At 41.0% G+C, this 12,493-nt stretch overlaps 1 protein-coding gene across 2 annotated transcripts in view; it reads right to left on the minus strand.

The window, feature by feature from the left end:
• Positions 1-9,498, minus strand: part of cnnm2b (cyclin and CBS domain divalent metal cation transport mediator 2b) — a 63,791-nt gene extending 54,293 nt beyond the window's left edge. Inside the window, exon 1 of one of the 2 annotated variants that reach the window (XM_015606844.3) lies at positions 7,584-9,498. In XM_015606844.3, the coding sequence (XP_015462330.3) occupies positions 7,584-9,195 (1,612 nt within the window). In that variant the 5' untranslated portion in view covers positions 9,196-9,498. The remainder of the gene's footprint in view (positions 1-7,583) is intronic. The other variant, XM_022674675.2, reaches the window with a different exon arrangement.
• Between the last annotated feature and the right edge of the window lie 2,995 nt (positions 9,499-12,493).

Consider the following 12,493-nt stretch of genomic DNA (forward strand, 5'->3'; position numbering starts at 1 on the left):
TGTAGCTTCAGTAATACACAAAAGAAACAAACTCCAGGTTCCTTAATGATCTATTTTAACCAGTTTGGTTATCCTGAGCTTACTATTGTAATGTAGCCAAAACTAACCAACTTTCCACAACCTGTTAGCAGCATTAGCTTTGTAGCTTCAGTATTACACTAAATAAATAAACTCCAGGTTATTTATTTCAACCAGCCTGGTTTCAATTTATTGATTTCCTTTATTATAATGAGCTTATTATTTTAACGCAGGCATAACTAACCAACTTTCCATTAAATGCTAGTGGAACTAGCCTTGTAGCTTCAGTGCTATACTAAAAAAAACAAACCCTTAAGACTTTTGTGAGTTAACAAAGGTCTTTGATTGTCCTGAGCTTAATATTTAAATGCAGCCATAACTGACCAAGTGTCCATTACTAGCCTTGTAACCCCAAGAAACAAACTCCAGGTTTACAGCTTTATATTAACCCATGTCTTTAAAACTTGAGTTACTTTATTATTGTAAGTTTAGAATTTTAATACACACATATATGACCACGTTTTAACATTACTTGTTAGCAGCATAAGCTTTGTAAACCCAATATCTAGCTACTAATGTATATAAAAAGCAAACAAACAACAGGCTCTTAAATTAGCTATTTTAATCAACATGTCTTCAATCTTTTGAGTTACTTTATTATTAAGAGCTTAGTATTTTAATACAGGCATAACTGACCAACTTTCCATAACCCGTTAGCAGCATTAGCCTCATAGCTTCAGTATTACACTAAAGAACCAATTTCAGATTTTTTAATGAGCTATTTCAACCAGTTTGGTTTCATTTATTGACTCACTTTATTATCATGAGCTTACTATTTTAGGGTAGGCGTAACTAACCAACTTTCCACACATAAGCCTCGTAACTCCAAGAAACAAACTTCAGGTTTATAGCTTTATATTCACCTATGTCTTCAAAATTTGTGTTACTTCATTTTTGTAGGTTTACAATTTTAATACACACATATATGACCACGTTTTAACATTACCTGTTAGCAGCATTAGCCTGGTAACCCCAATCCCTATATACTATATTAAATTACTCTTTTAAATTAGTACTTTTAACCAATATGTCTTCAATTTATTGAGTTACTTGATAATTATGAGCTTGGTATTTTAGTACAGGCATAACTGACCTTTTTAAAAACCTGTTAGCAGCATTAGCTTCATAGCTCCAGTGCTACACAGTTTGGTTTTAATTTATTGACTTGCAGGCGTAACTAACCAACTTTCCATTATATGTTAGTAAAATTAGCTGTGTAGCTCCAATACGGCATAAAAAAACAAAGACTTTAGTGAGTTAACAAACGTACTTGATTATCCTGATCTTAGTATTTTAATGCAATGATAACTAAACAAGTGTCCACTACTTTTAGCAGCATAAGCCTCATAACTCCAGTACTACACTATAGAAACACAACTCAAAAACTACCAAACCAAAATTGTTAACTGATCAACTGCATTATTAGGCACGTAGACACGTATGAAAGTTAGATTTCAGAGCCGCTGCATGAACTGAAAAAGCCACATCGGAGTGGAAACTGATTTCACTTTTATAAGGAGTGTGCTTGGTGGGAAGTGGTGTTTTGTTCCCGCTCTGGAGGGCCGCGTTGCTCTGCAAGAGGCGATAGATTAATTAACAGTGACTTACCATACAAAGCACTTTGAACCAAGTGTGTGTGTGTGCTGACCACAGCCACCGTGACGTGAAACTTTGACCCTCACCCTCTTAATCAGTCATTAGAATACAGACAGCCAATGGCCAGTTCTTTCTGGTGACAGGCCAACATTGCAAAAAAAAAAAAAAAGCAGGCAGGCGCACACACACACACTCACTCTCACACACACACACACACACACACACACACACACACACACACACACACACACAAAAACAGCTAGGCTTCTAACATTCTTGTAATGGCCCCATGTCCCAGTCACTAAGTCACAAGCAATTCAGAACTGAAAGCTCATTCTCAAGGCTAAGCCGAGAGCAATGCAATGTTTTGTCTCAGGCTCATACAGACAAAACATGACAACTACACATACACTGCATGGACAAAAGTATTGGGACACCTGCTCATTCATTGTTACTTCTGAAATCAAGAGCATTTAAAAACAAAGAGTTTATGCTGCTTTAAATGGGAGTAACTGGCCGAGCACTCTACTGATTTGACTGCATTCAGTGACAAAAGCAACAATGAGTTCAGGGTGTTCAGGATGATCACCACCCCACCTCATCCCTATTCCAGAAGAACATACTATAGTTCTTCTTCTACTGCTTCACAGCTAATTGGTGTAGGGTCTATACCCCTCTATCTAGCCCCTGCCTGTCCTTCGGCATGGCAGTATTCTCTACAGGGACTAGACAAGCTTTCCATGTGCATTTGCACATTTGTGTCAGTAGTGGAATGCATTCACAGAAAGAATAGTAAGCTAAGATAAGTAACATTTAGGACTTTTTAGTAGGATCGAAAAGAAAAATGCACTACAAACGCAAGCAAAAACACACTTCAGCAGGCTAAGCGCTGCCACTATGATGATCAGGAGATCGCTGGTTCAAATCCTGTTTATGTAGCTTGCCATTGGCTACCGGAGCCCTGAGAGAGCACAATTGGCTTTGCTCTCTCTGGGTGGGTAGATGGCACTCTTTCCCCACATCACTCTAAAGGGTGATGTCGATCAGCACAAGGCATCTGTGAGCTGATGTATTGGATGCTACTCAGCAATGCTCCATCAGCAGCAGTTCGAAAAGAGGCGGCATGTGTTGTCTCCACCCTCCTTGTTTTGGGGTATTACTAGTGATAGGGGGAGTCCTAAAGAGTGGGCTGGGTAATTGGCCGTGTAAATTGGGATCAGAAATAAAAAAACACACACTCCAAACTGTAGCAAAACGCATTGCCCTCGCTCATGGTTGTGTCATAATAAAAGAAACTTGAACTGCTATGGAATAAAACATTTAATGCCTTCATTCACAAATTCAGGTCCAGTTTGTGATCCGACAATGGTCAGGTTTGAGTATTGAAGACTCCTTTTTCTTTACTATTGCAAGCACTTACATATACCATCAATACATTCACACAAATAAAGCTTCATTTCCTTCTAAAAAACCTTCTCTGTGTATTATTTATTCGTATTTAAACACATATATAACGGTTACTGTTTCAAGATTTATGTTCATTTTTACAGCCACTGGAATAGCCGATAACTCCTAGAGTCTAACAAAAATGCACATGCTCTCTTTGACATAGTTTTTCCAGTAGCTTCACTGCCTCGCCTCATTAAGCCATCCAGAAATGACATCTAATCCCCCTGTAATGAGGGTGTTAAAGCCTGGAGGCAGCGGCGGAGGTCAGGTAAAGTTGTCAGTTAACTTATAGACGTGTGTGTGAGTTTGTGTACACACACAAAGACATGCACAGAGTCACTCAGCCAAGCAGTACTACGTTACAAATCACCATGAAGGACAGCAGGCGAGGGGACAGAGAGAGAGAGAGCAAATAGAACAACTGATAGGGTTGATAGAGTAAGTAGGTAGGTAAATAGGTAAGCGAGAAACCGAGAGAGAGTAAGAGCAATGATAGAAAGAGAGAAGATGGAGGGACGGGGTACGAGAGAAAGAAAGGAGAGTGAAATAGAGAATTAGATGATGTATTCGAGAGAAAAACAGAAGGAAAGAGACAAATAAACAAAAAAAATTAGAAAAACAATGAAAGCGGGAGCAGGATGGAAGCAAATGAGTAAGATGTAAGAGAGAGAGGGTGATAAAAAGAGATAGAGAAAAGAAAAAAGAAAGTTAGAAAAACAGAAATAGAAAAGAAAGAATGGGGACAAAAATGTAAGAGAGAGAATAAAATAGAAAATGAAAGCAAGAAAACAGAAAAAGAGAACAGAATGGAGGGAAAAGGTTAAAGAGAATTTGAAAATACAATATGAATGAGTGAATAAAATAGAGAAATATTGGAAGCCATAGGGAGAAAAAGAGCAAGTGATAAAAAGAGAGCAGAAAAAAGGGAAATAGTAAAATAGATATAAAGGAGAAAAAAGAAATAGATATACACACAGAAATAGACCAAAAGGGAGGATGGGGAAAGAGTAAAAACAGAATTACAGAAAGAAAAAAAAGTGAGAGAGCAGAGAATGAGACAAAAAAAGATAGAAGGATGGCTGAAAAGGGTAAAAGAGAGAGAAACAGAAGAAATGAAACAGAAAAAGCAGAATAAAGAAAGGGATAGAAATAGAGAAATATAGAGAGAAATGGAGAAAAAAGAATGGGAGAATGCAAAAGAGAGAGAGAGAGAAAGAGAAAGAAATAGAGAGAGAGAGGCTCATGGACGTGATGGCCCTGCTGATAACCTGGGCCACGTTGCACCATTCCCACAAATCTGTAATGCATTCGAATACAGAGAGGGAGACGTGTAAACATTAACACTGGAGGAAGGTGATTGCCAACACACACACACACACACACACACAGAGAGAGTGGACCAGGAGGCCACCAGAACATGGCAGGTGACTCTGAAGCCATCAAACCATAAAGTTATCCAAAAGCAGTGTGTAAAACTGATGGAGGAGCACATGCGAAGATACATGAAAACTGTGTTAAAAACCAGGATTATTCTATCAAATATTGATTTCTGAACTTTTTTTTATTTCAGCCATTTCTTATTTTCTGCAAATAAATGCTCTAAATGACAATAGTTTTATTTGGAATTTGGAAGAAATGTTGTCTGTAGTTTATAGAATAAAACTACAATGTTCATTTTACTTAAACATATACCTATAAATAGCAAAATCAGAGAAACTGATTCAGAAACTGGTCTCATAATATTTTCCAGAGCTGTATAAACCCCGAAGCTGCGCTGTAATATCTGGTACCAAGACATCATCAGGAGTTACTTTAAGCCCTGTAAGTTGGTCCTGTTGCTGGTTCACTGTTAAATACTGACCACTGCATATCAGGAACAAGGTTTTAATGTTATTAAAGCCACTATCCTACTTTTATATACTGACAGCAAAAGGCTACTATAGAGGAAGGTTTTTGTTCCTTATACTGTGAATCGCTCATTATATGAAGTGCACTACATTCACGTTCCCAGGGGAGCTTTGCATATTTTTAGAATTTCATATCATACCTATATTTAAGTCGATTAAAGAAATATCCCAGATAGCATATCCATGTGGGGCCTGCATGGGTAAACCAACTGGGAACCAGAACATTTTTGTGCACAGCTTCCATGTTGGACCAGGATGCCACGGTCAATGTTGGTTGTACAGTGCACACTGGGCTTAAACGGGACCCATGTGAAATTAAGGTGGGCAGGTCCGCCTATTTAGAAACCCCACCTGGTTCTAGTAACAGCACATGTAAAAAACTATTCAAAGCTCATGCCCACCTAAAACACACCGTATGACCATGAACTTGCTGTTATAATGTAGAGATCCTTGTGCAGAATGATGACTAACTACACCATGCTTTTAACTGATATATAAATATGAGTACAATACAAGGAATCTACTGTTTATGCTGTTAAATGCAGATCATTGTGTCATGATTCACTGTATGTAAAAGGCACAGGGTTGTTCAAACAAACAAATTTAGGCAGTATAAAGACTTATGGATGCCTGAACTATCTATCTATGCAGCTCTTCAAATCTAGACAAGGATGATGTACTCTACAATAGGGGGCAATCTATAAAAAGGCTTGTGCATTATGGTTGTAACTCCTCTGTCAATCCTGTTTCTAGTTTTTCTATCACATAAGAATGAAAGACAAAGCTGAACCCAACACATAAATTCTGGTTAAATGCATAGATGATGTTTAAAGGTTTCCCTTTGCGTCATGATGCACCAAACGCTTAAAAGGCAAAGGTTTCTATACTAAGCTTTAATCTGAGACGTGCAATGTATAAACATACAATTGAAGTAGATCATCGTAAATAAAGTAGGCAATCTAATAGAGCGCAATCTACTGTTTACACTAGTAACTTTTGATCACTGCTCTTTGGAACGAACTCAATGATATGGATCTTACTGTAAATACTGTACATCATTTCCACTTCACAAGTATAGAACAATGTACAATATAAAGCAACCTGTTGTGTATACCAGGGTTTATCACCTTGCATCATGATTTATAGTGTGGAAAAGGTATGTATCTGTATTCAATAGGTATCTTATACATGACCCTATGCCCAGTAGGAGCATCCTACTGCTTATACTATTAAATCTAGATCATTGTGTCACAACACACCATGTATAGTAGCTTGTCTGTGCACACAGTATTACAAGATAACGCAAAAGAGGGACCAAATCACCGCCACATCTAGGACAGTATACAATAGGGAAGATCCTGTTGTTTATAACGTTAAATCACTATGTGTAAAAGGTACAGATTGTTTGGAACTCTGCGATATTTCCCTCACTGTGATTAGGATACATCAACTACCTTGGCATAGGACAATATACAATAATATAAAGCAACATGCTGTTTATACAGTTAAATCCGAATTACCGTGCGTAATTACGCACTGTGCGTAAAAAGGCACACACATGACATGGCTCTTACTGTAAACACACAATCTACGTGTAAGTAGTAAGTATGGAACAACGTGCAATAACCCAAAGCGACCTGCTGTTTGGACCCTTGTTTATCTCCTCCATGCTTCCATGCGTAATGGCGCACCGTGCCCAACAGGCACACACGTGTTTGGAACAAACTCTAGGATATGGCTATTACTGTAAACACATAAACTCCGTCCAAGTATAGGACAATAATATAGGTACAATAATATAAAGTAACCTGCTGTTTATACAGTTAAATTTACGTGCGTAAAAACGCACGCACACACTAGTTTGGCACAAACTCTCAACGCGTAATAATGTACGTCCAGGTATAAGACAACATACAATAATATAAAGCAACCTGCTGGTTATACAGTTACATTCAAATCACCGTGCGTAATGACGCACCGTGCGTAAAAGGGCACACACTAGTTTGACACAAACTTTAAAGGCGTAAAAATCTACGTCCAAGTATAAGACAACGCAAAATAATATAAAGCAATCTGCTGGTTATACAGTTACATTCAAATCACCGTGCGTAATGACGCACCTTGCGTAAAAGGCACCCACGTGTTTGGAACAAACTGTAGGATATGGCTATTACTCTAAACACATAATCTACATCTAGGTATAAGACAACGTACAATAATATAAAGCAACCTGCTGTTTATACAGTTTAATTTCCGTGCTTAACGACGCACCGTGCGTAAAACGCGCACACACTAGTTTGGCACAAACTCTAAACGCGTAATAATGTACGTTCACCTATACAACAAGGTACACTAATATAAAGCAACCTGCTGTAGACACCATTAAATTTCCACGCGAAATTACGCACCGTGCGTAAAAGACGCACACAAGTTTCCCACAAACTCTAGGCACATAATCTACTATCAGGACCTCCTGTATCTCCACGCGCCACGACGCACCGTGCGTAAAACTCTTTCTCTCTCTCTCTCTCTCTCTCTCTCTCGCGCTCTCACCTTTCTTGAACTCCTCCAGCATGGCGTCCAGCTTGGTGTCGTTGAAGACGAAGTGCAGCGGGTGGCTGTAGAACTTGGTGATGGTCTTGAGCGGCGTGCTGTCGTCCGGGTCGACGAAGGCCAGGTCCTTGACGAAGAGCAGGTCCACGATGTTGCTGCGCTCCTCCTCGAAGACGGGGATGCGCGTGTAGCCACTCTCCATGATCTCGCTCATGGTGCCGAAGTCGAGCGTGGCGTCGCTGGCGATCATGAAGCAGTCGCGCAGCGGCGTCATCACGTCATCCACCGTCTTGGTGCGCAGCTCCAGCGCGCCCTGGATGATGTTGAGCTCCTCCTTGACCAGGTCGTTGTAGGGGTCGGTGACGCGCAGCATCTCCAGCAGCTTCTCGCGGTTGTAGACGGTGCCGATCTCCTGGCCCAGCAGGTAGTCGAGCAGCTTGCTGACCGGGTAGGAGGCGGGGAAGGTGAGCAGCATGAAGAACTTGGTGAGGAAGATGGTGTTGGCGCCCACCGCCAGGCCGTGGCGCGAGCAGATGGCCTGCGGGACGATCTCGCCGAAGATGACGATGCCTATGGTGGACATGACCACGGCGATCAGGCCGTTGCCGGCGATGTCGTCCAGCAGGATGGTGAGGGTGGTGTTCACCAGGACGTTGCCCAGCAGCAGGGAGCAGAGCAGGTAGTTGCCCTGGCTGCGCACCGGCTCGATCTTGCGCGCGTAATTCTTCTCGCGCTCGGTCCCGCAGTTCTGCACGATCTGCAGCTCCATGGGGTCCAGAGCCATCAGGCCCAGGTTCAGACCGCTGAACATGCCCGACAGGCAGAGCAGCATGGAGATGAAGATGACCTGCAGCCAGAAAGGCAGCAGGAACTTCCTTTCCTCCACCACGATCACTTTGGTGTCCTCGCCCTCGTGGTAGATCCACGTGCTCTCCGTCCACGGGTCGTGCGTACCGGCCGACGTGGAGGTGGCGATGCACAGGTAGTAGGCTTTGCTGCGCTCCGTCTTGCGCAGGGGCTTCACCTCGATCTCCACCACGCCGGAGGTCTTGCGGTTCAGCACGATGTTGGGCAGGATGAGGATGTCCGAGGTGCGGATCCCGCATGGGTGATGGTGGTGCTGGTGGTGCGTTGATGGTGGTTGGTTCTGGTTCTGCTCCTCCTGTTGCTGCTGCTGTTGCTCCTGGCTCTTGTTGTCCAAACTCCCGCCACCAGATCCGCCTCCGGAACCTCCACCCGCCCCACCGGCTGCCACGGCCCGTCCCCGCTCATGCTCCGTAAAAGCGATCTTGGACCACGTCTCGTTGTTGATGTTCTGCCCGTAGACGCGCAGCCGCACACGCGACCTCTCGCTGACCCGCAGGTAGCCCCTGTCCATGAACGAGATGTCGTCCGTGTCCTCCAGGCGCAGGCCGATGATCACCGTCTCCTCCCCCCCGCTTTCCTTGCCCTGAGTCGGGGTGACTAAACAAGCGCCCACGGTCAGGAAAATCACAGTCACGGCTCGCACCCGGATCAGTGACGCCATTTTTGCACTGGTCCCTAATGCTGCCCCTGCTGCTGCTGCTGCCCATGCTGCTGCTGCTCCTGGTGACACGGACGCCTCTGCCATGTTGATGATCGTGGGCAGCAAACAACCCAAACAAAAAAAAGAAAAAACACACACAAAAAACACACCCGCTTTGAATGAAAATGGCTTAAAAAAAACAGTCACAGTCACAGCCAATCAGAGTCCGGCTTCATCTCAGCTCTCCGCTCCGCGTGCGCGAGGACTCGCCGCCGCCGGGACCAGTGCAGCAGACTGCAGCAGCAGCAGCAGCAGCATTTGGGGGACGCAGGAGGGAAGCAGCGCAGGGAAGCAGCAGCTTGGCTCCAGCCTTCACGCCGCCGCCGCTCTAACTCAACTAAACTCACTCCAGCGCCAAACCCCGGCCTCTCGCCCCGAGACACGCCCACAGCCCGGCCGCGCAGCCTATCGCCGCCCTAGGGCCCGAGGGGGCGGGGAGCTGACGGCGAAAGCGGCCAATCGTGGCGCTCGTCGGCCACGCTGAATGCAAATGAGCGCGGAGAGAAGTTTCCTCGTGACTTTTGGGATGTTTGTTAGGGAGCTGAGGTGAGAGCATCTGTTTAAAAGGGTAAATTCCACATGCTGCATCTACAACAGTGGCCAAAACATTAGGAACGTCCTCTACAGAGAACACAATTAAGCACAATTAATTTCTGGCAAGATCTATATACAGCTCTTAAAAATTATAAAATAAGAGACCACTTCAGTTTCTGAATCAGTTTCTCTGATTTTGCTATTTATAGGAATATGTTTGAGTAAAACGAACATTGTTGTTTTCTTATATAAACTACGGACAACATTTCTCCCAAATTCCAAATAAAAATATTGTCTTTGAGAGCATTTATTTGCAAAAATGGGCAATAGCTGAAATAACAAAAAATACTCAAAGCTTTCAGACCTCAAATAATTCAAAGAAAGCAAGTTCATATTCATAAAGTTTTAAGAGTTCAGAAATCAACATTTGATGGAATAACCTTGGATTTTAATTACAGTTTTCATGCATCCTGCAATGTTCTCCTCCACCAGATTTACACTATGCTTTTGGATATTTTTATGGCTTTGCTCCTGGTGCAAAAATTAAAGCAGTTCAGTTTGGTTTGATGGTTTGTGATCATCCATCTTCCTATTGATTATGTTCCAGAGGCTTTAAATTTGGTCAAATCAAAGAAACTCATAATTTTCAAGTGATCTTTCTTTTTTTCCAGAGCTGTATGTCAGTTGATCAGATCATTTGATTCTACCCCTATAGGATAATGGCCTATGTGTGACTTAAGCTCATTTATTTTGTTAAAATTCAGTTCCAAGACTAGGCTACCCTCACTAAAGGGCTTGTCCCCAATTGGTAAGTGATAAGATTTTACCATAATATAAAGGTTACTTCTTATCAATAAGGATACAGGTTATAAATATTTCAGATCTATTCACATAACGGCAAAATTGGCAAAAATATTAAGGTTTTTGCCCAGGAGCAACAATATATATATATATATATATATATATATATATATATATATATATATATATATATATATATATATATATATATATATATATGCATATTTCGTCGCTGTCCAATAAAAAACATGTTTATCCATAACAGCAACTTGCAACAATGTAAAAAGAGTTTATTTCAGGTCATTTTGTGTGTTCAAAATAATGTAGTAAACTAAAAATCGACAAAAATGGAGATACTTGGATGTTATTGCACAGCAACAATATATATATAGTTACTTAAGATTAAACTGAAATCATTTATCCACTACTGAAATTATCCAAGCACTTCTGTTGTTCAGCCAAATAAAGTGTATAAGAAAAAGATGCATTAGCATGTGTGTAAAAGCCTTTCAAAGCCTGATGATTTATTATGCATTCATTCAACCTTAAGTAATGTGTTTTCTAGCAGCAGAGGCCACAAATCCTCATATTATAAAATCAGTGAAACACCACTATACTCTAAATGAAATTCTTCCTTTCAAGTGGAAAACACTAAACAGATTGAAAGCTCATAGCTCATAGTGCAATCGTGATTTTGTGCAGGTCCACTGCCCTGCAAAGCGCGAAACCACAGTGTAAAGTCTCTACAGCAGCAATAAATAACAGCAGCTGTGTGATTAACGCATAGCAAAAGCCAAAGGACAATGTTCTGACTGCCGACCTTCATAACCTTAATACTGCTTATCGCTTTAATTGAGGGATGGAATATCTAATAGTTGGACGGTACTTCTTTGAGGAGAACTTCTTGGGAAGGTACAAAGTTGCTGCACCTCTTTGAAATATAACCTTGTACAATTTTCTATTGTTTCATAATACACTCTTACTGTACATGACGTTTTTTTAAAGCACTATGTGGGTCAAAATGAATAAAATGTGCCTTTTGTGTGCACAGTGTAGTTTAAATAGTTTAAATTTCATACACACTGTTTATGACCATATTATTCCAAATATAGAGGAGTATTCATTTTTACGTTAAAGCACTTTTGGTAGATGTTTTTTTTTATGTCTGGGGTGGGAATAGGGTTATGGCCCTGAAATAATATCACAATATTTTTTGCAATTTGATAAAACCTTTAAAACATTTAAAACTATTTAAAAAAATATACTACCTAAAAAAAAACAAGTATTTACATTTATTTAGAATAAATAATTTTATATGTTCAGTACAAACAAAAATAAAATCAATAAATTTAATATAGAAATTTTGCAAACAGTAACTAACCAAGACTCATACTAATAATATTAGTGCAAAAAAAAAGTAATGTAACAACAAAAATCTACCACAAAACCAAAGTGAAGCATAGGTATTGAATGCATATAAACTGCAAACGGATAATTAAAAGTAAATATAGTAAATAGCAAAATAAATAAAAAAAGACTGCTTTTAAAAAAACAACACGATTCTCAACAGTTTTGCCAACAATAAAATATGGTGGGCTTTTGACATGTCCGCAGTGCTGCCTGGTCAAGTTAAAGAATAATTATTTTAAGTAGTTAAATTTTAATAACAGCATATTCATTTAGTTATTTTCATTAAAAAAATAAAAATCTACCTATATGTGTCAGAGAATTCCCTGTCCACCCTATCATCTTGGGATAACTCCACCCTTACTTGCCATCAGCTGCCAGAGCCCTGAGAGAGCACAATTCGTCTTGCTCTCTCTGTGTGGGTAGATGGCACGCTTTCCCCTCATCACTCCAAAGGGTGATGTCAATCAGCACAAGGCGTCTGTGAGCTGATGTATCTGAACTGAGTCGCTGCGCTTTCCTTCGAGTGCGCTGTGATGCTACTCAGCAATGCTGCATCAGCAGCAGTTCAAAAAGAGGCTGGCTTCACATGTATTGGAGG

Source organism: Astyanax mexicanus, chromosome 21 (assembly GCF_023375975.1).
Source record: "Astyanax mexicanus isolate ESR-SI-001 chromosome 21, AstMex3_surface, whole genome shotgun sequence".
NCBI lineage: Eukaryota > Metazoa > Chordata > Actinopteri > Characiformes > Acestrorhamphidae > Astyanax > Astyanax mexicanus.